This window comes from Nelumbo nucifera, chromosome 3, assembly GCF_055504915.1.
Source record: "Nelumbo nucifera cultivar China Antique chromosome 3, China Antique-T2T, whole genome shotgun sequence".
NCBI lineage: Eukaryota > Viridiplantae > Streptophyta > Magnoliopsida > Proteales > Nelumbonaceae > Nelumbo > Nelumbo nucifera.
In genome coordinates this window covers 97,596,952-97,624,848 of record NC_142651.1, presented here as the reverse complement: position 1 = coordinate 97,624,848, position 27,897 = coordinate 97,596,952, and the positions used below count along the sequence as shown (strand labels likewise).

The window sequence follows — 27,897 nt, the reverse complement described above, 5'->3', positions numbered from 1 at the left end:
TTTACCCTTCATTTTCGGCAACGATTATTGGCACACTTCCATATAATGAGATTGAATTCGAATCGATTCATGTATTTGATTCAATATTCAACGGACATTGAAAATTAATATTCGAATTTGAATTTGTCCAATTAATTATTTTAGGTAATTAATAATTGTATAAAAATATCTTATTTATATAAAAATATTTAAATATTTTATATATTATATATACAAATTAAATAATCAGTTAAATTTAAATATTTAATAAATTAAATCAGATCATATCCAAATTTGACCGATTAAACATAAAAATTATTCAAATTTAATTTAATTATATCTAATATCGAATTTAAAATCAGATTTTCGAATACCGTGATAATCCCTACTTCTCTTCTACGATTCTACTCAGAATCCGCTCCAAACAAAGGTATGCACAATCGGCTACATAGCCCAATCATAAATAAACACTTCTAAAAAGTGACGCTACTTACTACATTAATGAAATGGCCTATGGCCTAGTGGCGAGGAATCAAATTCACATTATCAAAAAAACAAAAAAGGAATCAAATTCACTACAAGAACATATAATATAACTTGTCAAGTCAAAGCCTATTCTCTTTCCTCTTTAAGTCGAAAGCCTGAAACCGAATAAAATGGGTTATACTCTAACTTGCCACGTGTCATATGATAAACACTGTCCCCATGTTAATGTGGTGGGCCAGGGGACTTTTACATATCTTACACGTGGATGTTGGCTCCAACTGTGGCTAAACAGAATCACCGGGGTCAGATCCAATTGTCCAGATATCATTGATTCCACTTTTCCCATTTTTTCCTTGTCTCGCTCTTCGGATGATATGACCGTCTGAGCTCAGAGGTCACCTCATCAATCGGAGAAATTTCGGAACACAAGTTAGCCCTAGTTTCATTCCAAAAATGTCGACATTATGATTTCATCATTGGGAGATGATCTCAATATACGGCGGGGATGTGCTGTGAAAAATTATGGGAAAAGTTTTGTGGGTGAGGGAGGGGCCTGATTTGAACTCCTGGTTTGATTGTCTTTGAATTTACGATTTCGCGTCACCACCAACCCCACCAGCTGTCAGAAGCCGAGGCTGTCGTCGCTGACGTCCCCACTCCGCTAACCTCTCTCCTACCTCATGCCTCCACTCTTCTAGGGTTTGGGTTGCCGCACTATGGAGATTCCACCACCAGATCCGCCAGTTTCCCCCGTCAGAGATAGGAATCCCGAAATGGAGATTCCGCAGTTCCTCGACGAGGCTTCCGCTGCTTGGGAATGGGGGAATCTCTTGGACTTCACTGTTGACGACGATCAATTGATCGTTTCTTGGGAAACCGATAATCCTACCGTTGCTGCTACTTCGGAAGTTGCATCGGAACCGTCTCCAAGTCGGGGTTCGGACGGTTCCGTTCGTGTGCGGAAGAGGGACCCGAGGCTGACCTGTTCGAATTTCTTGGCCGGACGGATTCCTTGTGCCTGCCCTGAGATCGATGAGAAGGATGAGGAGGAAGCAGCGGTTGGGAAGAAGCGGGCGAGGACGACTCCCGTGGGCACAGCCCGCTGTCAGGTCCCTGGATGCGAGGCTGATATTAGTGAGCTCAAGGGTTATCATCGGCGGCATCGTGTTTGTCTCCGTTGTGCCAATGCCAGTTCTGTTGTTCTTGATGGCCAGCCCAAACGATATTGCCAACAGTGTGGCAAGTAAGTCAATTTTGCCTGTTGGTTTCTTGAGTTTTCAGCTTTACATTGTCAGCCACAGAAGTGACCATTATTCTTTTCTTTATCCCTTTTTGTTTTGTTTTCTTCTAGAATAATATGGAAACCATTCAATAGTGGTAATTGTTCCTCAATTACGATTTACGTACGAGTACCGACCTTTTCGTTACCCCAATTTAGTAGCTAATAAAGCGATAATAAGGAAAATAACCCATTTTACACTCGGAAATTATTGAACAAAAGCTATGATTTATTTCCTATAATTTATCTTAGCAAGACGGTTACAGCGAACTTCTTGCAATGTCTACGTTTTTTGTCTCTTGAGAGCCACGTTCCATACAACAATTATGGAAATCTTGCAAGCAACCAAAAATTGGATGTTACCCCGGGGCCTCTTTCTTTGCTGTAGTTTTTATTTGGTTTTGACACATCAAGATGAACGAAGAAACACTCAGATAGCCGTTGCATGGCGCGAAAATGTCAGAGACAAGCATTGTCATTGCTTGGAGTCTCAAGAGGTCCATCAGCTTGGCTTAGTCTGTTTATTTTGAATAGACTTAGTCAAATTGTTGAACGATCCTGCTGAGTTAGAACATGTTTAGAGTCTATATGCTATAACACTTTTGTCATGGTACATAGGCTTTAGTCCCTTTCAGGCTAATTTGATGAACCATTCTTAGCTTCAATGTCCCTTTCAGGCTAATTTGATGTGGGAATATGGAACTTTAGTCATAGTTATCAATATAGGCTTTAGTCCCTATTACTGAGTACCATTCCTTTTTTTTGCCACTTTCCCTTGTGATACAGACTGTTTGCATTTGATCTTTATTGTTGGGTGCCTTCCATGAAACCATTTGATGAGAATCCAAACCATACATCTAAATCCCCAGGATTGATCAGACATGTCAAATCAGGCCTCTTCCTATGTTGATTATTAGTTTTCTCATGTAGCCCCATGTATGATTTAAACCAGGAATATGGGTTAGGCTCTGAAACTAACCGTGAAGAACTAAACCAGCATACCAGAAGCCCAGACTGATGTTATGCATCAAATCAGGTCTTCTAACCATAAACTTGTCATCATATTCAGCAGCAGCTTCTTCTTCATATTCACTAAGATGCTCTTTCATAAGAACCTTCTCTCTGATGTGTGTGTGCATGCTTCTGCATTTCATGTTTTCAACCCTTTGAAGAGACTCACTCAGAGTGGATTCCTTTAGTTATTTCTTATTGGATACACACTAAAAATTTAATGCCAAGTTGAAGTGCTGTATATTATGGATAAAGGCATGAACCAATAAAGTCCTATGCCTGTTTTGGTTTCACCTCGGGTAGTATTCCATGCATTGAGTTGGGTTCTTTCTTGATTAGGCAAGGTGAGTTTGTTACATGTAGCTGAAAATCAAAACAGCTCCATCTTATGAAATTAACACCCAGGATATAGGTTGAGTTTCGATTTACTGCTTGTAAGTATGGGATAGCAGACTTGTTTTGCCTTTTCAATAGTTGGTGTTCTTCCCTTTTACATCTGCTAACTGTTCTTAATAGGTAGATAAATGCTTGCTTGAATCTTAATTGAGTGCTGATGGAACTGTGAAATGCCATGATTTAACGTCTGGAGACTTTTCTATCATTTTGACCATAATATTTACTACTATATCTTTAGTCTATACGAGAACAAATAAAATAAGTGTTCAATCTAGGACATAATAGACTAACTCTACTTGTAGCTTGATCATTTCAAGCCATATTTTTGGAGAATTATATTTTCATTTGTCAAATTTTAATTATTGTGGTGCATTCAACATTTGGGGGTAAACAACCTAATATTCCTTTTTTGTTGTCAGGTTTCATGTCTTGTCAGACTTTGATGAAGGTAAACGGAGTTGTAGAAGAAAACTGGAGCGCCACAACAAGAGACGACGAAGAAAATCTATTGATTTTAGAAGTGCAGTTGAAAATGAACCTCAGGGGTCTGGGTCTCTGTCACCTGAAGATACTACTGTTGACACTGAAGCAGGGAAAGGTATCATTTTTTCTGAACTTATGCAACTATATTACCTTTCCCTGTTTTTATCAGTTAAGGACTGCTCAGATATGTTATTGAATTTTGGCTTATGATTTATTCGGTATTAGGTGCCCCTCAAGTTCTTCCTTCTATAGATAGCAGAAAGAGGCTCTTAAAAAGATCTATTGTACAGAGATATGTTGTCACATTATTTATTGCATATTGCCTTCTCTTATCATCTTTTAGATACTTTATACTTGAGCAACAAGGTAACAGAGAGTGAAATATCATTGGAGCTTGAGGACGGACATGTATCTCCACCTCGTTCAGCTCCAAGTTTGCAAAATGTTCAAAGTGATAGTGTAGCATCGTTTGCTGCTTCTGGTGAAATCCATGTGGATGGAGCAAAAGAGAACTCTAAATATGCTATTTCATCATCCTTATGTGAGAATAAGAATGCTTATTCGTCTGTGGTATGTCTGCACTTAATTTTATCCTATTTTACCATTTTTCTGATATTGCCTTTGTTTCTGAAATGGGTTAAGTGCTGAACTGAAAAGCTTATTGTTTTGACTTTTAGTGAATAAGTTTTTAAGGGGCTTGTGAGCTTCTTAAGAGTTGAAGCTGAAGTTAGGTAGATTAGTATACCCTTGAATACTTTATTATTTAATTATTTTATTCACTAAAAGACAAAGCAATAGGTCATTCAGCAACTTAAGCCATTAGCAAATTGCCCTTTAGATTTTAAGAGGTGTATCTTTTCTAGGTCCCACTCTTATCTTTAACCTGTTTAATTTGTTACTTGTTTGTAGTGTCCAACAGGTCGAATATCATTCAAACTTTATGACTGGAATCCAGCAGAATTCCCTAGAAGACTTCGGCACCAAGTATTTCCAAACAATTATAATTGCAGTTTAGTATTTACAGGAGAATATACATCTGCTTCAGAAAGAATATATTAGAACTTGATTGATGGGTGATGCTATCTATTCTTGCAGATATTCCAGTGGTTGGCCAGCATGCCAGTTGAATTGGAGGGGTATATTCGTCCTGGATGTACCATCTTGACTGTATTCATTGCAATGCCACAGGCCATGTGGGATAAGGTAATTTGTTTATCAGTACTTTGGACAATCTCTCTCTCTCTGAAATGATATTTTTCTAAGCTATAATATGGATCTATTGAAGTAGAAGATGTATTTGAATCTGTCATGATCATTACACATACCTAAATGTCAACCCCTTCTCTTATAGGGCTGCAAATGGTTTGGATTTAACTGAATTTGTTTTATGTCAGATTTGCATATCTATTTAGTCATAATCAGTTCAATTGGATCGGAAAATGTAATCCGTTTATTTATTGGACCAAATTTGGATATTTCTTGGTCCGATCCGATTATATACATGCAAGGTTCAAAGTATCAGAAACGCCAAGTGTATCGGAAAGGCAATTTTAAGAGATGTATCGGGATACGCCTTGGATACGCATGCGTATTGGAGAAAAACTAAGATACACATAGATACTCTTGGAAACACTATAAATACTTTAATAAATCATAAAAATACGTCCACAATACTAAATATAAGACCTCAATGAGGTGTATATACATTAAATTAATATATTTTAATGGTTTTATGAAGAAATATATTGTAACTAATTATGATTTCATTAAAAATCCTATGTTTTAACTATAATTTATAAATTATAATTGTTAAGTTTTAATGTTTTATGGGATGGGAAAAACCTAACTCTCCTATCCAACCATAAAACATGCATTGACACAATTTCTATGTGAAAAGATAATTAATAATTATTTATTATTCATTTCCAAAAATTATAAAAAATAAATAAATATTATATAATATATTCAAAAAATAGTTATTAAAGAAGAAATTTCAATTGCTTTGTGGATATGATAGATCATCCATAGAATTATAATATATTCAATCATTGTGATCAAATAATAAAATAAAATATAATTAATTATTATTTTTAATTATAAAAATACAAAAATAAAAAAATAATTATTAAAGAAGAAATTTCAATTAGTTTGTGGATATGATAGATCATCCATAGAATTATAATATATTCAATTGCTGTGGTCAAATGATAAAATATAATTAATTATTTTTTATTTTTAATTCTAAAAATATAAAAAATAAAAAAATATTAAAGAAGAAATTTCAATTGCTATATGGATATGATAGATATATCTATAGATTTAAAACCTATTTAGTCTTTGCAGAGAAAAAATTACATTTTCAAATTTTTTGTTAATTTATATTTTCCCCATATATCTTCATGAAATTTCCATAAATCTACTGATAACACAAAAAAAAATTGTGATTTTGAATGTAAGAAATGTAGATCAACATAAATTTAAACATTCAAGAAAAAAAGAAATCACAAGATATTATAAAAAATTGACAAAAGTTACCTATTTTTGCCATATTTTTTCAAAATTCGAAAAATCTTTAAAAAAATTAATGATTCACACTTATTTCTTGCAAAATTTTGCAAATCTAGCACTCTAGGAATGAAGTTTGGAGTTTTAGAGTCATTTGGGGGTGAAAGAAGGCTTATTTTGGGGAAAAGAAGCTTGCTTTCCCCCCTTTATTTTTTTTTTAGTTTTTGGCCGTATCTTTTTCGTCAATATGCTACTGATACGCCCCGATACACCCCCGATACAACCTTGATATGGGTCTGATACGCATGAAAAAAGGGGAAACGTCTGATTTCCATGCGTATCCCATATCCATTTTTCAAAAATACGATACGATACGCCCCCGAATATCGAAATTTTAAACCTTGTATACATGTACAAAATATTATGTTTAGTATTATAAGTCTTTAGAATTAATTTAGATTTAGAATTTATGTAATTTTTTTCCATTTATAATATATTTTTTGGTTTTATATTTAATTTGGATCCTATTACTATTTCAAGATCATTTTACTACAATCGTACCCCTCCCCTACTTCCTTCCCATCCCTGTGTTTTATTTTAGGGCCTATAATTTCCTTCTATGCTAATATTGTCTTTTATGCTGTTTTTTGTTTGTTCTCATCTCAAGCTTTCAAATCAACAAAATTTAATCCCTATTTTGTTGCATTGAGCAGATAACTGAAGATGCAACATCCTATATATATGACTTTGTTAGTTCACCTGGAAGCATTTTGTTGGGAAAAGGTGCAATACATGTTTATTTAAACAACTTGATTTTTCAGGTTCTAAAAAGTAAGTTAACGATGGTAATAGTTCTATTTCCCATTTCTTGTTTGTTAAATGTAGAATATTTTCTTTATTGAGAAAATGAGTGATATTGAGCATTTTGATGGGTTGAATGAAAAGATATTGTTTTTTGGCTTCATCTTATCTGATATGTGCACTGCTGTTGGTTGTATGATGAGTTTTGGTTGATGTGGAATGTATTTGTTTCTTTGAATGTTTGGTACTTTTTATCTTCTATGGAAATGAGACTTTTTAAGAGCTCTTAGTGCCCTCTTTTGAGAAGGTTTCTGTGTTGTTTAGAGCAAATCTCCAGCAGGAAGCTCGAAGAAATAGAAATAACAGAACGAGGAAGAGGTGCATGGACGAGAGTAATCTTGAGGTTAGAAGAAGCAGTCTGGTTGGCAGAAAGCATTTATAAGGCGGTGGGAAACAAAGGAAGAATTATAGACCCTAGGAAGCGAGCGGAAAGGGGCAGGGTTCTCTTGTTTCAAGTGAATGAAAATAGATGGGGGAGATATGTTTGATTAAGCCAGTGGGAGAAAGAAGATAGTTGCGTAGTATATGCATTCCAGAAGAAGAAAATAGTAGTGGGTGGAAGACCTTTCAACAAACCTTAAAGTGTTTACTACCTTGTAAGATCACCCAAAATTTTCCAACGTCCTCACCGAAGTCTTTTCCTACTCTGGAAAAATGAAGTAGAGTGGTGGAGATAGGGGGATCAGCATTTACATTTATCGACCATAAAACTAAACCTTTTGGTATTTGGAAAAAACCTTTGTGTGCACGAAACTGGAAGACCAGAGTTGGAGGGAAGTAGAGCTAGGGGTATCTACAAACCTGCATGCCCCCGCTCTGTTGCAACTAAACCCCCTTTGAGTCAAATGGAGCAGTGGATTTCGCTCCAGAAGAAGTAGTCTTGGCTTGGACAGGGTTGGAGAAGATATTTGTGTTCGGAAAGTGGGTGTTGATCTCCCACTGGTGGCCGATGGTGAATGCGATTTCAGACTCCCTAAGCTTTAACGGATGGCTAATCATCAGGGGTCTACCCTTTCATCTGTGGAAAGAGGAGGTGTTTACTTTAATAGGAAGCCTCTGTGGTGGGCTTGAAGAAGTGGATGAAAAAACGAAGCACTTCTAGGATATGCGTTTCGCAAGAATAAGGGTAAGAAGTAGGGGGATACACTCTGTACCATGTTCAATCCCTCTACTCGAAAGGAACGTTTGGTTCTTCTTGGTAGTCGAAGTGGAGAAGACAAACAAGTCACCTGCAAATCATTGAGCCGACTCGCTCAAACGACTCTCAGCCATGTGGAAGTTTAAGGGAGGTAGATGTAATAGCTGCAGTGCAGAGGAGTTAGCGTGAGGTCCAAGTCTCCAAATGCAAGTTTTCGAAAAAACCTTCTAAAGAAGGGAGGAGCTCGAAGAACAAATCTGTGCGCAGAAGAGATAATAGGCGCGGAAATTCTAATTACAGTAAAGAAGGAAAAGGGAAAGACTCTCAACCTCTAAGGAAGATTGGGGCTAAAAGCGAAGGACCCGTTGGTTCGGATTCAGGTAAGTCCAAAATCTTGAACCGACCCACTGAGTCGACCCGATCGGTCATCAGACTCCTATACGATCAAGAAAGCAGGACTGAATTAAGACCAGAGCCCCCGAGGATTATCTGGCTGAGATAGTAGATGATTTAGTCATCCTTGAAACACCCACCTTCGAGGACCAAGAAATTCTTGACACTCCCAACAGTCTCAAAGGAATAGGAAGAGAAGTAAATAAGCCTCCAACTCCTTGTTTGGATTCTTCTGCAGAAGAAGACGAGCTATCTGATTCAGAAACAGAAATAAACTCTTATTTCCAGGGGTGAGCATTGTTCGGTTAAAACCGAAAAACTGGACTGAAATTTTCAGTTTCAGTTTGTTTGGTTCAGTTTTTTTGGTTTGGTTAATTCGGTTTCGGTTTTCGGGATTAGAAATTTGGTTAATCGAAAAAACCGAATTAACAGAAATTTATTATATACATAATATAATATATTATTAATATGTAAAACATAATATATTATAATATGTATATAATATATATCATATATAATATTAGTATGTATAATATACATTTACATATACATATATATATATATATTATAATATACAATATGTATTAGTATAATATTAATAAAATTCGGTTTTAATTGAAATAACCAAAAACCGAGCTGAAAAATTCGGTTTTGGTTTTTTAATAATTTGGTTTTGGTTCGGTTTTATATTTTATAAGTTCAGTTTTTAGAAATTCGGTTTATTTGGTTCGTTTTTTAACCGAATAAACCGAATGCTCACCCCTACTTATTTCTCAGAAGTCTCTGATGCCCATGAGGTGGCTTGTAGAAGGTCAAAGTTCTTATTTGAAGAGAGAGAAGTTTGGGTTAGCATCGAGATTTTGCAGCCGATGCACTTAGTGAACCCATATTATGGAGTTGGGTCCGAGCCAGGTGTTCTGCAGAAGGAACAAAGTTGTTCGCCACCGGCTTTCTCTGACCACAACCCAGGCTTTACCATACCCTCTCCCTCTAACATTGCTTCTGAATCTTTAATTTCCTTGCATGCTTTCCCTGGTTCTCACTTTCAAACCTCTATCGTCCGTGTTTCAGGTTCAAGTGCGTTGCTTTCCCAATCGATGACAAAGTTCTTCTCACACTCTGGGTCAGTGACAGGTGGTCCAAATAGCCAGAGCGGTGAAAAGCTTCAAGTGCAGAAAAAAGGAGCAAACGTTGGAGATGTGGGATTACAGGAGTTGACCAGAAATTTGGGCACGACAGAAGTGAATAATGTAAGGGAATTCAGACGGGAAGGAGACACTAACAGCAACAAAAGAATGTGTATTCTGACCAAGATAGGAACGGGGAAGAAGAAAGGGACAAACAAGGAGCTGAAAAGACTCCAATGGGGTTTGACAAGTCAGAAGGTGAATTCACCCTCCGGTGTGGGAAATAGGGTTGGTAAGGGAAAGAATGTGGTAGAGCTTCCATGAAGATTCTAAGCTGGAACATAAGGGTTTGGGAGGAGGAATGAAAAGAAGCTTAGTGAAAGAAACCATTTAGAGGGAAAATCCCGATATCGTCATCCTAAAGGAAACTAAAAAGGATTTGGTGGATAAGAAATTAATAAAAGTTGTATGAGGATTAAGAGGGAAGAAATGAGCAACCTTGCCAGCCATTGGGACAACAGGAGGAATCATTATCGCATGGAGGGAGGAGGTGGTTTCAAGAATAGAAATAGATGCTGGAGAGTTCTCCATCTCTGTCTTGTTTACAAATGTATCAGATGGCTTCAACCGGATTCTGACATGAGTGTACGGGCCTAACTCCCCTCGGGACAGAGCGATATTTTGGGAAGAGCTTGATTCTCTCCACGAATTTGAAGACTTCCCATGGTGTATTGGAGGAGACTTCAACGTCACAAGATTCAGCCACGAAAGCACTAATAGCAGGAGAATCACCAGAAGCATGAGAGAGTTCTCTGATTTCATAGCAAGACACAACATCCGTGATCTCCCCCTTCGCAATGGAAGGTTTACCTGGTTGAATATGTAGGAGAATCTGATCAGTTGTAGGCTTGATAGATTCCTGATAACTACATATTGGGAGGAACACTTCCCCGACTTATTCCAAGAGATCAGACCTAGGTGTACATCCGATCATTGGCCAATTGTGTTACAAACTGAAGTCTTAAAAAGAGAAAACACCCCTTTAGACTAGAGAAGGTTTGGACTCTACATAAAGATTTCAAATCTAATGTGGCCTCTTGGTGGGAGGAGTGTGAGGTGGACGGTTGGGCTGGGTTTTGTTTTCTTCAGAAGTTAAAGTACCAAAAGAGGAAGTTAAAATCATGGGGAAAGGAAGAGTTTAAAGCATCTGCTGGAGAAAAAAAAAAGTTAATTCAGGAATTGGATGAGTAAGACTGCAAAAACAAGATGGGAATTTAGATGGCCAAGGGAGAAGAAGAAGGAAGGAATTAAGGAAAGAGTGGGAAAAGGTAGTTAGGAGAGAAGAAGTATACTGGAGGAAAAAACCTAGAGTAAAATGGTTGAAGGAGGGGGATAAAAATTCAAGATTTTTTCATAGCTATGCCACAGGAAGATGAAGAAAAAATTACATCTCAGAACTGAAGGTGGCACAAAGAGAAGTGGAAGAACAACAGGAGATAGTGGAGCAGTTTCTGAATTTTTTTAAGTAGCTGTACACAGAGTAACAACAAATCCTTTTACTTGTCTAATTGGGAAGGAATTTGTTTGTCAGAGGGACAACAAGATTGACTAGAAAGAGAGTTTGAAGAACGGGAAGCTAAGGAAGTGGTTTTTGGTATGGATGGAGACAAATCTCCTGGTCCGGATGGTTTTCCTTTGATCTTCTATCAATTGTGTTGGGATACAATGAAGTCGGACTTAATGGAAGTGTTCAAGGATTTCTTCAATTCAGCCATCATAAACAAAGGGTAGCAATATAACATTAATCACCTTAATCCCAAAGAAAGGAGTTTTGGAAGTAAAGGACTTTAGGCCAATAAGTTTGGTGGGCAGTATTTATAAAATTGTGGCTAAAGTGCTGGCAAGCAGATTAAAGGAAGTGCTTAGAGATCTAATCTCCAATAGTCAATATGCTTCTGTAAAAGGAAGATCATTGATATTATTTTAGTGACCAATATGAATGTGTTGCATATAGAAGACAAAAAGGCAAGTCTGGAGTGGTTATAAAACTTGATTTGGAGAAAGCATATGACAAAGTTGACTGGGACTGTGTACTAAATATGTTGGAATTAAGAGGTTTTGGAAGAAGATGGGTGCGTTGATAAAAAGGTGACTCAATCCTGCCTGGTTCTCAGTGCTGATAAACGGAGAATCAAAAGGTTATTTTCAAGCAAGTCGGGGTCTTAGGCAAGGCTGCCCCTTTCCCCCTTTCTCTTTACTCTGGTTGTAGACATTCTCAGTCACTTCATTGAGAAAGGAAAAAGCCTGAACCTGTTGAAAGGATTTAAAGTTGGAAGAGACTCAATTCACTTGTCCCATTTGATTTTTGCTGATGACATCATTGTTTTTTTGGAGTTCGATCTGGATTCTATCATTAACTTGAAAAAGGTCCTTGTGTGTTTTGAGAAAGTTACAGGTCTCCAAGTAAATTTTTCCAAGAGCAGCATTGTGGGGATAAACATAAGTGAAAGTTTGGTAAACAACTTAAAGGCGACCCTAGGTTGTAAAGTGGAGACTTTTCCAATCTCTTACTTGTGGTTGCCTCTTGGAGGGAATCCAAGAAGCCAAAGCTTCTGGGAACCAGTAGTGGAAAAGTGTGAAAAAAGACTGGCAACTTGGAAGAAAGGCTATCTTTCAAAAGGAGGAAGACTCACTTTAATAAAGGCTTCCCTGGCTAACCTACCTAGCTACTATCTCTCAGTGTTCCAAATCTCAGCCAAGATCAGAAATAAAATTGAAAAGCTGCAGCGTGACTTCTTGTGGAATGGGGGTGGAGAGAAAAAAAAACCACTTAGTCAGTTGGAACTTAGTATGTAAACCAAAGGAAGCTGGAGGGCTTGGAATAGGAAGGATCAAGGAAAAAGGAGGAAGACTCACTTTAATAAAGGCTTCCCTGGCTAACCTACCTAGCTACTATCTCTCAGTGTTCCAAATCTCAGCCAAGATCAGAAATAAAATTGAAAAGCTGCAGCGTGACTTCTTGTGGAATGGGGGTGGAGAGAAAAAAAAACCACTTAGTCAGTTGGAACTTAGTATGTAAACCAAAGGAAGCTGGAGGGCTTGGAATAGGAAGGATCAAGGAAAAAAATGTAGCACTTTTGGGGAAGTGGCTGTGGCGGTTTTCTGCAGAATCAAAGCCCTTTGGACCTCGGTCATAATCAACAAATACGGAAAGAATGTCAACGGTTGGGACAGCAATGTCACCTTGAATCGAACAAAAGCCTCTAACCCTTGGAAAGGTATTTGCTCCATTTTATGATGTCTTTATTTCTTTTGTTAGATATAAAGTAGGGGATGTGGCCAAAACCAAATTCTGGACTGACCTTTGGTGGGGAGAAAACACTCTAGCCAATAGATTTCCTCGTCTTTTCAATTTCTCCCAAAACAGAGAAGCTACTTTAGCCTCCTGTATTTCAGACTCAACCCCTGCTTCAAACTGGAACCTAAACCTAAGAAGACAGTTAAGGGATGTGGAGATTGAGGATCTTGCTGAACTCCTACATGCCTCAAGAGAGGTATGTGTTTCCCCTTCAAACGAAGACCAACGAATCTGGAAGCTCCATCCAGCCTGTAAGTTCACAACTAATTCCTTTTTCAGAGCCTTGGTATCGGGTAACACAAACTATGGGTTCCCTTGTAGAAGAGTTTGGATTGCTCACGTACCCTCTAGAGTCTTTTTTTTTTTTTGTGTGGGAGGCTTGTTTGGGGAAAATAAACACCTGTGATCTTTTATAGAAAAAGCTCAACGGAAGGCTATACATTTCTCCCCATGTTTGTATCCTTTGTCGGCAGACCATCTCCTCTTACATTGCTCAGTAACGAGCAAGATTTGGCTTTACTTAATTAACCTAGTAGGGTACAACTGGGTTTTCCTGGAACACATAGAAGATTTCTTAAGACAATGGCAAGGAAGTGGACTAGGCAAACGGGGGAGAATATATTGGCATACATTCGCTCAAGCAGTAATGCAGGGTGTTTGGGAAGAAAGAAACAATCACATTTTCAATAATAAAGCTAGATCACTTGGAGACTTAATCTCTCATATAATATACTTCCACTACATTCTGCCAAAGCATATTCATGGATATTCCTTTGAAGCCGTCTGAATTCTGCGGCACACAGGTGAGGCACATTTTAGGGTAAGCGCCTCGCCCATGTCCTAGGCCTAGCACTTTCAAAAGACGCACTGCCTAGGCGTGCGCCTGATGCACCGTGTGCCTTGGCCAAGGCGTGTGCCTTTTGAAAGTTGTATGATTTTTTGCTTTTTTTGAACCTAGCGGCTAGGCAGGGGGCTCTGCCCACGCCCCTCGAGGCAAGCCCATACAAGTCCATGTTAGGGTCTTAAATTCTTATTCTTGCACAAAAATAATGATTTTATAATTTTAATTGCCTTTTAAGAAGATATTTTATTAAGATGAATGAATGCACAACATTAGCAAATAGGGCGGGTAATATGGACTTGTTTGGGCTTGTCTCGAGGGGTGTGGCACAAAGGCGACTCGTAGAATTAGGAATGTACTATGTTTTACATCACATTAGCTACATGAAGTAATGCAATTGACGAAAAAAAGAGATTGTGGACTTCACATGCTTGAAATGTTTTATATGTTTGATTTTATTTTTAATTTTTCATTTGAATATGCTTTACATGTTATGTTTATGTATTTTAGTTTTAGATGATAGGTTTTTTAAACCTTTAATTTTAAAAGTTTATATTTCTTATTAATATTATGTTTAATTTTTTTTTTGCATTTTTTGAACTTTTTTGGCATTTTTTTTGAATTTTTAGCTTTATTTTTTTGTATTTTTTTTGCCTTGCTTCAAAAAGGCGTGCACCTTGCCTTGTGCCTTGCACCTCGGGTGCAAATTGGTGCTTGCGCCTTGCGCTTTTAAAACACTGGTTTGGAGTCAGTTGTATGAACCCAAATAGAAAATAAACACTGTATAAATCATACCAATTAATATAAAAAATGCAGATCAAATAATACATAAATAATCACAATTCACAATCCAAAGTTCAAAATGTATAATTTATATTAGTATAAACTATTCAAAACAATAGAGGCATAACATACAATAAAAAAAGAGAGGAAGGGTTTAGGAAATAATGTATACATTGTGAAGCATGCAACCAACATAATAACTTAATTGCAAAAAGTAAACCCTCAATGTTAAAATCCAGTTAAACAAATTTAAGGTTTAGAAAGGTATGTGCTTCCTATTTACCTTTGACTAGGAAAAAATATTTTTCAATTATTTAAAAGATAAAGTAAACTATTTACAAATTAAAAGTATAAACTTAATTTAACCGGGAGTTACAATCATATAAAGTTAATATATTATCATATTGCTCATTATTTTAGCTATTTATTTGTGGTGTATTACTGTATCACTGGATAACTTCTTTGGAACCTAAGTTAATTTTTTCAATCATCATAACTGACTTATTCAGTAAATCAAATCCGTTCCCCAATATTCAAGAAATTGGAACATGTTGCTGTGACACTAGATTTGATATCATTAAGTGAGTTCTCACCATTGGTGTGCATTATTGGATTATGCTAATTCGTTACAATGTCAAAAATCCTAACACCACTATGGGCCCATACAAGTTCTGTTACAACTCACATTCTATTCTTTGACAGTTAGGCCAAGTTTGGGAGTGCTTATGTTAAAAATAAGTGCTTATTCAAATAAGCACTTATTTGCATTTGGCACCCAGCTTTTTCAAGTGCTAATTTTAAAAAATATGCACTTATTTTATATTGGGCGTTTGGTGGTATTTTTCTCCAATAAGCACTTATGACTCTTTTATCCTTCATTTTCTTTCAAATTTTGAAAATATACCCTGTGGGTGGTCTTTCTCTCTCTCTCTCTCTCTCTGAATGTTACACACTTCACACTTTGCACTGATGTTAGTGGACCCCAGTGGAGACTGTGGCTCCAACACACGCGAGAAAAGTCTTTAATCTGAAGAACTTTTCCCGGATAGGCTTTCATTTTACAGATTTTACAGTACATAACTGATGTTCACGGGTTGGGTTGGGTAGGTTTACTGAGATTTTTTCAACCGACCCGACCTGGTCAGGTTACCTGAAATTGAAACCGAAACCGACCCTGTGTTAAGCAAAACCGACCTGGTCAGTTTGAGTCGGGTTGGGTCGGTTTGGGTCGGTTTCGGCTCTAAGTTCAACCATGATAATAAATTGGTAGATTGGAGAAAGAAGACTGAAATTTGATGTAAAAAAGGACACCTAATTCTATTAGAGAAAGAAGACTGAAATTGGTAGGGGGCGGACCAAGTTAGAATAGAAGTTATCAAGAAAATAGAAAGGCAAACTGTATTAGAGAAAGAAGACTGAAATTTGTATATTTCAAGAAACCTACTAATCTAAGTAAAAAAGGACACCTAATTCTAATTGTAATTGGTTGCCTATTTGGTGTAAAAGACCATAAAAACTAGGATCCTTTGATTCTTTTCTTTAAACTTTTCCAAAAAAATTCCTTGTCTAGTTGACTAGTTGCCATTAATGTCATTCCTAACTAGAAGACTAGAAATTAAGTTAGGTTGTAACTAGGATAGAGACAACTTAGTTAAGTAGGAACTAAGTAGGTTGTAAATACTAATTAGGAACTAACTACTAACTACTAAGTCGGTTCGGTTCGGGTCGGTTTATGATTTTTTACAACCCAAAACCGATCGGTGCTGAAGAAAACCTGGCCAATTCGGGTTGGGTCGGTCCGGGTTGGTCGGTTTGGTCGGGTTGGGTCTTCTTATGAACAGCCCTAATAACTGAGAGAAAAGTGTCAATTGAAATATGAAGAAGGTAATGAAATGTATGAGTTTCAGAAGATGATAGAATCCCTGAGTAAGCAACTGCAAGAGAAAGCAGATGGAATTTGTTAGCTTCAAAAGAAGATCAAGTCAGAAGGTAATGAAATTCGTCTACTTCAAAAGGAGATGGGGTCCCTGAGGAAACAATTGCATGAGAAAGCAGATGAAATGGGGAATCTGGAAATACTGAACCGATCTCTTATTGTCAGAGAGCACAAAAGCAACCAGGAGCTACAGGAAGCACACAAAGAATTGATTAATGTAAGCATCCCTTGTCTTATCCAACCAAAGAAATCTTTTAGGGCATGCAGCTTACTTACCTTGATATACAGGGTCTGCAAAGCTTCGTCAATGGTCATTCTGTAATTGGGATCAAGCGACTGGGGGAGCTTAATGAAGAACCATTTCAATCTCCCAGTGGAATTTATGGTTGTGGCTCATATTCTTTCTGCCAAGTGGTTTGGTCCTTGGGTTCCATTGGAATTTATGCTGTTGCAGTCGATCTCCCAGGTTCTGGTTTCTCTGATAAGTCTGCATTGGAGGAGGATGAGAGATAGAGTGGGGTGTTGGGTAGATTCTGGGATGCTTAAGGAGAAGAGTTTATTTTGGGGATTCGATTAGTCGTGCCCAACATTTTTTACATTGAAAGGGTATAACTGGTATTCTAAAAATTGACTGGGGACAATTCTGGGAGAAAAGATTGAATAAGTGCTTATTGTATAAGCACTTAAAAAAGATGGAATTTTGGGCTTATTCAATAAGCACTTATTTTGGGCTTATTTCCCAAACACCAATAAGTCTTTAATGGTGTGGTACCGGCCCAAAATTAGTCCTTATTCAAATAAGCACTTATTTTTATACACTCCCAAACTTGGCCTTAGTCTTCAAGCATGACAGCAAAATAATCCCTCATACTACTAACAAAGTACAGGTGGAAGTGGAGACCATGGTCATTAATCATCATAGATAAGGACATTATTCCTGACCTCCAAGTAGCAACATGTAGTCATGCACTGTATGCCAACCCATGGATATCATCATGTTACTTGGCGTGAGTTCCTCCTGTCAATTGGAGGTATTGATAAAAGCTGGAATGGTGACTTATGGGTTTAGAAAGAACAAGGGGGTATGGGCAAGCATGGTGAATATACTGAACAAGGGGGATATCATCATGTCACTTTGTGCAGTTGCCTAATGGATATACTGATTTTCAGATCATGGGGTTTAATGAGAATTTTAATTTGTGAGGCAACCTAGCATAAAACTGGTGCTAAGTATTTTTTAACTGCTATTTATTCCTTATGAGATATGTTCTCTCATAAAATTGTTTGTCTGTCTGTCTGTTTAAAATGAGCCAATCTGGCATTCAGCAATTGGTCCTTGTTGAGTATGAGCCTTAATTGTTAATGGATCAGTTACCGATCAAAAAAATTGTTAATGGATCATTTCATCATTTGTCTTTTTCCTTTTCAGAAGAATAATAGAAGCAAACACTGTTTATACCACTATCCTTTTGGATAAGTCATTTTTTTATTGTTGAATAGTAAGATTCATTAAACCATAGCCAAAGAAAATATAATTCAGGGAGAGGCACGGGATGCTACCTCCCCTTTAAGAAGGGGAGATGGAGGATTCCATCTACCCTTTAGTTGAATACACAGAACAAAGAACAAAGAAAATTACAGAGAAGCCCAATACAAAGTAACCCGAGTAGCCTCTTGTTTAGCAAGAAAATCAGCCAAGGCATATGCCAATCTGCCCACCCACTGAAACCTAACTGTCATATTTCTCATGAGCCATATAACCATTTAACCTTTTGGATAAGCCATTTTATGCTGTATCATTTGTGTTCTCAACTTGATCAAAGTGTTTTGGACCGAGAATGAGTGTAGACTTTTCTAGATAACATTTATTTGAGCTGTAAGTGACTAATTGGCTTTAGCTTTACTTATCAAAAAAGGGCTTTAGCTTAACTTCACCTTTTTTGATGAATAGCTTAACTTCACCTTATCTGATGTTCTTATTTTATTTTATTTGTTTTGTTTTCTTTTATTTTTGAAAAGTTGGAAGAGCTCATATGGAGGTAGAACTTTCCTCAAAGCAAAAACTTTTACATATGATGGTATTCATAATATTTGGGTTATATACAACAGACTGCACTTATATTACAAAAATCATTGTCCTTAATAATCTGCTGCCACTAGCAATAAAAAAAAAACTGCTGCCACTGGTTACAGGTACAGAAACGTTGGTACTTGAAAGCCCTCAAACTCTTTGTAAGACAATCAACCTTTCCATCTTACCAATTACTGCTTCTTTAGTGGACCTATTTCCATTGAATTCTACTGTTACACTCATACCGGGCCTACCAGCACAATGCCATTGGGATCATCCTTCACATTATGTTGCCTCTCTTACCGAAACCTTCTGAGGGCCAAGAGAATATGAGAGTATAGAGGTCCTTTGGTACCACTCAAGACTGCCAAAAAGCTGCACAAACTGCGTCCAACTGTTATATGTGAAGCTGCAGTGAATTAACAAATGTGATGCAGACTCCTCTTGATCACATAGGCAGCAGAGATTGTTCAACAGCATTCCTCTGGATTAAAGTGATTAATAGTGAAGATCCTGTCGGAAATTGCAGTCCGAAGAAAGAAAAGTGTTACTGAGGGGGCTTTGGTGCTCCAAATCCACTTCCATGTCAAGCAACCAAACTGCTTGGGCTTCCACCACATCCAGTCCTCACAATTTGGTTGGGGATGGATTCTATTGACTGATTTGCATAAAGACATTATTAGTTAATAAAGACTACAAAAATGCAATAGGAGAATCATATATAACATCTAGTTTAGAAAAGAAAAAAAAAGGGAAGGCTAGATTTGCAAGGAGAGAGAGTTATTGCCTTTTTTTCAAAGAAAGAGTGCAATCTTGACTGTTGGTTGCCTTGTTATTTATGGCACCTGTATACCAGTATACCACTGATTGGAAGAGAAGAATTCCTCCACCATCTTCTTTTATTACATGTCTTATTTATATACCATGGACCAATCATGTAGAAATGCTTAAAGCAACTAGCATTGAAGTACTACATAAAAGTGTATATAATACTACTTTAAATAATTGCAGATAAACACGAATGGACGTATCATAAAATATTTGTCTCTTCTTATTGATCCAAAAGAATTGTTTTATCTAGTTGTTCTTCTTCTGGACTTGAACTTTGGTGGAAGTTTTGATGGTTAAGCTGATTGTTGAAATCTCTCTCTGAGATGATGCTGTTATCTTGTGAGGTAAATGTAACTTGTTTATGATACCTACTGTGTCCATATCTTATAAATTGGGGCACTTGTAGATGGAACATCAATTCTCAACATCAAAATGGAGGTGCAAGCACCAAGACTTCATTATGTTAGTCCTACTTGTTTTGAAGCTGGCAAACCTATGGAGTTTGTTGCTTGTGGTAGTAATCTACACCAACCTAAATTTCGGTATGGTACTACTGTTATGCCTTTTGATACCTTGTAACATATCTTTGCTACTTTGTATAATTGATTGAATCCATATTAGTTGGTCCCCTTTGATTTAATTAATGCTAGTTTACTTCCTGATTTCTATGTAGAAATTTTATTTTTTTTCTTGAATATAGTTGAATTCCCAATTTTAACTGAAGACTAGTTGAGGGGCATGTTCAAATGCATGTGTAAGAGAAGGTAGAGGAAGTGGGAGAAAAAGATGAGTAGACTGTGGAGCAAGGAAAATAATTTGAGAAAAAGTGGAGAGAGGAAAATAAACAGATTAAAATTTTCAGATGGTGGCTGGACGTGAACTCAAGGCAATTATTGACATTAGTGAAGATATTCAGGTTTAGGAATTGACCTGTCTTAGAGTATTAGAATATCAAGTATTAGGGCTGCAATGGACAGAATTCTTGTTGTTCAAGTTGGTTTCTTCTTGCACACGCTTTCATATCAGGCTACATCATGTAATCTCTTTCATATGAGAATTAAATATTCAACTGGTTTGAAAAGTTTTAATGTAGGGAAGAACTTGTTATTTTAATAAAAAGATAAACGGTAAATGTATATAGTAATATACATTTAAGGTGTGTTTTTATAATACATTACCTTTTCATGAAAAAAATATGTAGTAATATACATTTAGTGAGGCACATTTGGCTTTCAAGAGGCATATCTTTGAAGGAGACATTTGGATTTTGGTATGTTGGATAGAGATAGATCAGAGGGCTCTTGGAGGTTGTATATTGTATATAGGGCTGTATTTTATTCTTATTTTATTATTTATTCTTGTATTGGTGGGTCTTGTTATATTTTAGTAGTGTGCATAGGTTATCATGTATTTTGTTTGCATAATGAGGGGTGCTTATGTAATTGCACATAGTTTTGCTCTATTCAATAAAACATGCTCTATGGGAATGAGGGCATTCATTCAATACACCCTCCCAATCTTCTTCTTCTTTTTCAATGTTACATACTTGAACCCTATAAGGTGACATGGTATCAAAGGTATAGAGAAGCATTAGAAGGCTAGACTTGAGATATGCATACAATGGAGAGTTGGGTCATAATAAAGGAAACCCTTGTGATTAAGATTATAACCAAAAAGACGCACATAGCAAATTGAGTTGATAACTTAGTACATTCATGTGGAGAAGGGTGAACAAAGCAAACACAACCAAAGACATGTAGAGTTTATTTAGGGTTATTCACAAGCGTATATATGAAGAAGCTTTTGCTTGTGTGTCTAATGCCTGCATTGTCTGCCATTCGGGGATGGTTGATTTTTTTCAGATGGATGTGATCAATGCATTTCTGCATGCTAATTTAAAGGAAATTATTTGCATGAATCTATCACTTGGATACTACATTGACCAACACTTGGTGTTTTGTCTCAAGAAATCTCTCTATAGATTGAAGCAAGGTCCTTATGCCTTGTTTGAATGTTTTCATCATGTTCTTTTGGAAGTTGGTTATCATTAGAGTGCCTATGATTCATCTCTCTTCCTTTCTTACTGTGATTGTGGTCTCATCATTTTGCTTGTCTATGTGGATGATATTTTTATCACATGTGACAATCTTGAAGGAATTCAACAACTTAAATTATTTTTCAACGTTTCTTCAAAATGAAGGATCTGGATATTAGGACTTATTTTCTCAGTTTGGAGGTGCAATCATTTACAAAAGGGTCATTTGTGAATTAAAGAAAATATACTATAGATTTAATTCAGATAGCTCACCTAATTGACTCCAAGCAGGTTGACAGTTCTATGGAACTCAATTTGAAACTATCTCATGATGATGGAGAGCTCTTGCAAGTGTGAGTGGTGTGGTAAGGCTAAGTGTGGTGGTCTCCTTGAAGGACGAAGGAAGGCTGGGAGCAAGGGCAGGCTATGAGCTTCTATTGATAGAGTCGTATGTTCGTTGTGATTCATGCCTCTTTTTATAGGGAGAGATCCTGAGGTCTTGAAAGGAAGGAGCCAAAAGAGTTTGATTCCCATTTGGAAAGGGGATCTTTGATTCGGTGTCAGTTGTCAGGGGGGCACTGCTAAGGGTTCACCACGTGTCTTATGAGATCTCTCCAGGACGATGTTTTCTTTCTTTTGAGGATTCTCATAATACACGCATCCTACTTTCTTTTGCGGGTCTCCTGTACTGACGTGGCGTGGATGATGTCAGTGCTAGTCTTACGTGTCTTTCTTAATCCTACTGGGTGTTCCATCATGAGTGATATCAGCTAGTTGTTGTATTTTCGTTCGTTGTCGACTTGCGATGGCTTTAGACTCATCGCAGGTTCGTGGCAACCTCGAGTTCGTCATCGGTATTGTGGCTTTGAGCTCATTGCACGTTCGTGTAGGCTTTGAGCTCATCGCAAGTTTGTGCGTGCTTTGAGCTCATCACAAGTTTGTGCAGGCTTTGAGCTCATTGCAAATCTATGCCGAGTTGTGAACTCGTCGCAAATGTTTTTGTAGCTTTGGTTTAGTACCTTCTGTGCCATCGCAGTTGTGGTGAACATGTACCTACATCATGATCCTACTATGTATCTTCAGTTGGTTGGAAGTTTTATTTATCTCACTTTGACCCACCCATACATTGCTCATGCTGTTCAAGTGGTTGGCCAATTTGTATATGCTCCTAGATAGCCTCATCTCCATGTGATTCTTGTTCGTGGATTGTTTTTCCCTTTCATATTTGGTCCATCTTCATGCATACTTTGATGCTGATTGGGCAGGGTGCCAGATATACATTGGTCTACGATAGGGTAGTGCATCTTCCTTGGTATTTTATGGAAGTGTAAGAATTACGTTACTGTGTCCAAATCCTTTATTGAAGCTGAATATAAGGCCATGTCTATTGCATGTGATGAGATAGTTTGGTTGAGGGGTACAATCTCATCCAAACCTGTGGTACATGAATTATGGCCCCACTGACACAACAAAGGGTAAAAATTGAACTTTGATGGGAGCTCTATAGGTAATCCGGGCCCATCTGGAATAGGTGGTGTCTTCAGAGATGGTGAAGGCCAAATAATGGGTGGACATTTTTATAACATATCATTTGAGACTTACCTAATGTATAGTTTCTCCAGACATTTTTCTGGAAAGAGTATAACCTCTAAAATTTCTCCAACCTTGATTTAGAGTCCTTACCAAACAATAACACATCATCAGCAAACAAAAGATGAGAAATTAAGGGGCCATTATTGATAAAAAAATTAAGGGGACATTTTTGGCAATTTTAATTCCTTTTATCTTAGCCTCTCCTTCAGCTTTCTCAAACAGTCTGGAAAGACTTCCATTTTCATGAATATTTTCTGGCTTCTTTTCTTTCTTTTTTTCTTCTTTTCATGAATATGCTGAATTTCCATGTTTTGGTATGAGGTTTATACTTGTTTCATTTAGGCAACAAAAGCCGCTCCCTGTTGCCTAGCTGCCTTGGCGCCTTGAAAACTGTGATGTCAGTTTTAAAATGGAGAAAAAAAAAGATTTGAATTTCTTGATTGTCCCTATTTTTCTTGCACATGGATTTCTGTTACCAAGCTGAAATGTCTTCTGTTAAATGCTTAACCATTAGAATACTGTACAATCACAAATGTAGATGACCAAATATGTTCGTGAACTCTTAAATATCGTGTTCATACAATCTTTTAGATGATGCATACCTTGAAGAAACTGCCTTCTTGTTCAAAACATTGTTTCCTGGAATATCATACAGTTACAAGATTTTTATGTTTTAAAGGTGGTTAATAAACTTGTAGTTCATAGTTGGTACTAATATACAAATGGCTTCTGTGGCAGGTTTCTTGTGTCTTTTGCTGGAAAATATCTTGCATATGATTATTGCATTTCTCTTCAACATGAGGAGATTGATTGTGTTGCTGCTCACAATTGTGACCATCAGATGTACAAGATATATATTCCTCATACTGAGCCAACGCTTTTTGGCCCTGCATTCATTGAGGTGTGTTCTGGGGAATAATCTGTTGTTTTTTCCTCTGCTGGGTGGTCTGTAAATCTGTTCTTCATGCTTTGTATGGTAGTTTCCAGTCTAGATGGTAATGAATATAAGCATGTGCAATTATGAATGTGTTTCAACTGGAAGTGGTAGCTAAATCCATAGATTTGCTTTTCAACATTTTGCCCTTGTGCCACTATACTTTGGATACTCTTTTACTGAAAAACACTTGCTACCTGTTAGAATTTTGAAGTTTGAACATCCTCAGCAATTGGGTAGTAATTATTGGTTTTTTAATTGTCTGGTACACTGCTATGTGGGTGACCGAAAGCATTCTCTTTTATGATTTGTTGATTCTCTAGGATGCAGCAGATTGTTACTTGAACTATACTTATTTTTTCTCTTCTTTTTCTCTTTTTGTTAATCGGACTTGATCCCTTGATCCTTTCTGTTTCTTAGAAGGCTTGGGGATGTCTTAGGAATGCTGGTTGGCAAGTTGATGTAATAATTTTTTATTTTTGTTGATAGTTTTAAGCGCACAATATTTTTTGGATAATTTTTAAGCTTACAATATACTAAATTGATCACAAGAAAAAATAGTCACAGGTAATTTTGCTAAATCACTGTTGTATCTTGAATTTGGATTATGGCATTATGCCATCCTCTGTTTTTCATATTTGAATGAGCTTATTTGGCTAGAAGGTGTTTGATCTCGGTAAACTTTACTAGCAATGTCTTCATACCAAGTCTAGAATATTAGAGCTGGTTATGGCATTATGCCATAAGATTAACTAGGAATGCTGGCAAGGTATTTTGGTCTTGTAAAACTTGCTAGGAATGTCTTCATAGTCAGTTTAGAATATTAGAGCTTGCCTTAGTCAAGTGCCCAGGACTAGGAATTTAGTGACGTCTATAGATTTGTGCTGCTTGAATCTGCTGACATGAGGAATACTGTACATATTTGTATTTGTACTCCTTCCAAAATCCAACTGAGCCTAAGTTGGAGTTTTTGAGTTGATACCACTTTCTTGAAATACATTGGTAGAAATAGTTATTATTTCTGTATAAGATGTGCAGCTATGTGTTGCTATTTGTTAAATTGCATATTCTTTTTGGTTTTTCTTTTGTAGGTTGAGAATGAGTCTGGGATATCCAATTACATTCCTGTCCTCATTGGGAACAGAGAAATATGTAGTGAAATGCAGGCATTGCAACAGAAGTTTGATGTATCTTTGTGCTCAGAGAGGCACCATCTAGAAGTTGCTGATGCCATTTCTGGTGAGAGCAAGGTCCTTTTATTAAGACAAACAGCAATGTCTGAACTTCTTTTAGATATTGCGTGGTTGTTGAAGGAGTCTGAGTTGGGAAATGTCCAAAGCTTCTCTACTTGTACCCAGATTCAGAGGTTCAATTGTTTACTGGATTTTCTAATAAAGAATAATTCTACCGTTGTCTTGACGAAAGTAATAGAATCTCTAAAGGTGTTGATGGGATCGGAGTACAACACTATCAATGCAACTGATGATAGGGTCAGGCTATTTTGGGAATATATGGATAGTGCTAGTAAAATTGTTCACCGGAGATTTCAGCATGCCAAGGATTTACGAACATTTTCAGGAAGCTCTATGCCAGAAAAGGATTCTTTTCCTCAGAGCTATGACCAAGATGATGTGAACTGTAGCATACAAAGTAACAATCAGGTGAACTTTTTTATTTACAGTCCCCGAGTGTATGTGTTGTATTTGATGGCCTGCCCTCATTCTTCCTATTTAAGGCTTTAAGGTTTAAATTTATTTCCGTTGGTTTTATCTAGTTTGTTTTATATATCTATTTATGTGTGTGTGTGTGTATAGATAGATAGATAGATAGATAGATAGATAGATAGATATGAAATTTTCATCTTTCCCGAAGAAGCAAATATCATATTTTCCTATGTCTAGTTGTAGTCAGAGCCATTTGCTACAAGTCTACAAGATTGACAAAGTGCCTTTTCCATGTGAGACGGCATGCATTGGATTTTTTTTTTGGTAAGATGCATTGAAAAGTTGGCACCCATGTTTTAAAAACTGACCTGGAACCAGAACTGCTTTGGCCACCAGTTTCTGGGTCAGTGGTTTGACTGTATGGTCCAAACAGACCAGCCCATTGTAATTTTCAAAAATAAAAATGAAAAATAATTAAATTTAAAAACGGATAAAAACTGTTGTCCAGGTTGGACGGGTTGACAGTTTGACTGCTTGTGTCAGCAGGTTACTGACCAAGTCAATGGTTGTTGGAGGGGTGAAACAGAACTGGTTGCTTGGCCAGTTTCTGGGCTGAATGGTCTGACCGTCCTGGTAAATGGCAGTTTGAAAACCATGGTTGGAAACCAGAGGGGCTATATGCCTAAAATTGATATACATTTCTTGGCCATTAAGATTTGCTTTGGAATTGGTCGGTCTCCTAATCGAATTTCTATTCTGCTAGTTAAAATTTTGTCTCTGTAATTCGGTTTTTTGGTGTTTGCAGGATACTGAAACCAGAGGAGAGGAAATAATGGGAGTAGTTGGAACCACAAATTTAAAAGACAGCAGTATAACTTTGGCTCTGATAAATAGAGGAGATGTTATGAATGTGAAGTACCCGCGGAAGCCCTGTGGTTACATTCTCTCCAACAGGGTGATCAACTCGCGCCCTCTCATTTTCATGGTTGTTGCTGCTGCTATGTGTTTTGGAATATGTGCAGTTCTCTTCCACCCTCATAAAGTTGGGGAACTTACTGTTACCATTCGTAGGTGTGTTTGGGGCATCCCAGGCCTTAGGGACTAAGAATTGGAGGGTCTCTATGATCTCTGTTGATGTGTATGTATAGAGCCAGTGTAAATTATACAAATTGGGCGCAACTACGAGAGGGGCTCTGCTCTTTCAACGATTTTTGGCTTACAGATTATCTTGTGCTGCACAATGACAGTTGCAAACGGTGGGGAAGGGGATTATATTCTTCCATCCAATTAGATGTTAACTTCTGCAGGCAGCAGGCAAGAGGCAGGTATTGATCCAATTTTATCGGTGAGTAATACCTTAGAGCGTTCAGCCATGTAATGTAAATGAGATTTTTGGTGATTAGAATAATTTGAAGGATTAGTGTTACTGACTACATTTAGTGTCTGCAAGTATGCTTTTTTCCTTTTGATAAAATGGACGCATAATTAATTGCCACAGAAATGAGAAATCCAAAAAAAAAAAAAAATGAATAGGGGTGTGCTCCTTTGTGAAAAGTAGGGTCTGGCCAAACCATTCCCCTAATTGACCGCCTACTGGTCCTAAAGGTTTCTCTGGCCTCTCCATGCAAGCCAAACTTTCAGTAATTATAAGAACAATTGATTTGTGGCGCGGTGGAAGTACTTTCAAGTTTCCATAGTTGGTCTAGACTCCGGATCATTGCTTAAGTGTTGGGATTTCTGCGGAACCAATAATAACACTCTACCTCAATCATAAAATACATGGGCTTAAACTCATTCCACCTTTCAGTGTTGGCCCCATGTATTTTATCACTGGCATCATCATTGGTTTCACAGCCTATTGGTTTTGAAAAGGCCGCATATAAAAAAAGGCAACCTATTCTATTTTAAATGAATAAAAGTGTATATTGCCATTGTTTAAGAAAAAAATAGAGTATATTGCCATTGTTTCATCATTTACTGCAATTGTTGATGCCATTACTTCACCTAGCATTCACTCTCCATTTTTAAAATGATCACCCTTACCGCTGAGTCCATCTAGGGTGTTTGTATAGTAGTGTAAGAAGAGTATTGTCTTTTACTATGCTCTGTTCTTTTCTCCCTGCCTATTGGTTTTGAAAGCATATTAGGCTTGGATCGGTAAGAGTATAAATACAAATATGTAGAGTGCAAACT

The 27,897-nt window shown here is 37.1% G+C and overlaps 1 protein-coding gene across 2 annotated transcripts; it reads left to right on the top strand.

Annotated features, from left to right (window-relative positions):
- The first annotated feature begins 555 nt into the window (after positions 1–555).
- On the top strand, positions 556–27,137 carry LOC104588401 (squamosa promoter-binding-like protein 7). 2 transcript variants are annotated; one of them, XM_010246308.3, is made up of 10 exons: positions 556–1,708; positions 3,571–3,749; positions 3,978–4,204; positions 4,544–4,618; positions 4,730–4,837; positions 6,853–6,922; positions 19,885–20,020; positions 23,845–24,007; positions 25,132–25,701; positions 26,510–27,137. In XM_010246308.3, the coding sequence occupies exons 1-10, from the start codon at positions 1,182–1,184 to the stop codon at positions 26,807–26,809; spliced, it is 2,355 nt and encodes a 784-aa protein (XP_010244610.1). In that variant the 5' UTR covers positions 556–1,181; the 3' UTR covers positions 26,810–27,137. The 2 variants fall into 2 exon arrangements, with proteins under 2 accessions (XP_010244610.1, XP_010244609.1); XM_010246307.3 differs by having other exon boundaries at positions 563–1,708; positions 6,853–6,970.
- The last annotated feature ends 760 nt before the right edge of the window (positions 27,138–27,897 follow it).

What these genes read in the sequence shown, in the direction of transcription:
- LOC104588401 (XM_010246307.3), top strand. Translation starts at nt 1,182, where the DNA reads ATGGAGATTCCACCACCAGATCCGCCAGTTTCCCCCGTCAGAGATAGG. An exon ending in CACAGGCCATGTGGGATAAG is followed by an intron (nt 4,838 to 6,852) that starts GTAATTTGTTTA and finishes TGCATTGAGCAG; the next exon opens with ATAACTGAAGATGCAACATC. An exon ending in TTGGCCCTGCATTCATTGAG is followed by an intron (nt 24,008 to 25,131) that starts GTGTGTTCTGGG and finishes TTTCTTTTGTAG; the next exon opens with GTTGAGAATGAGTCTGGGAT.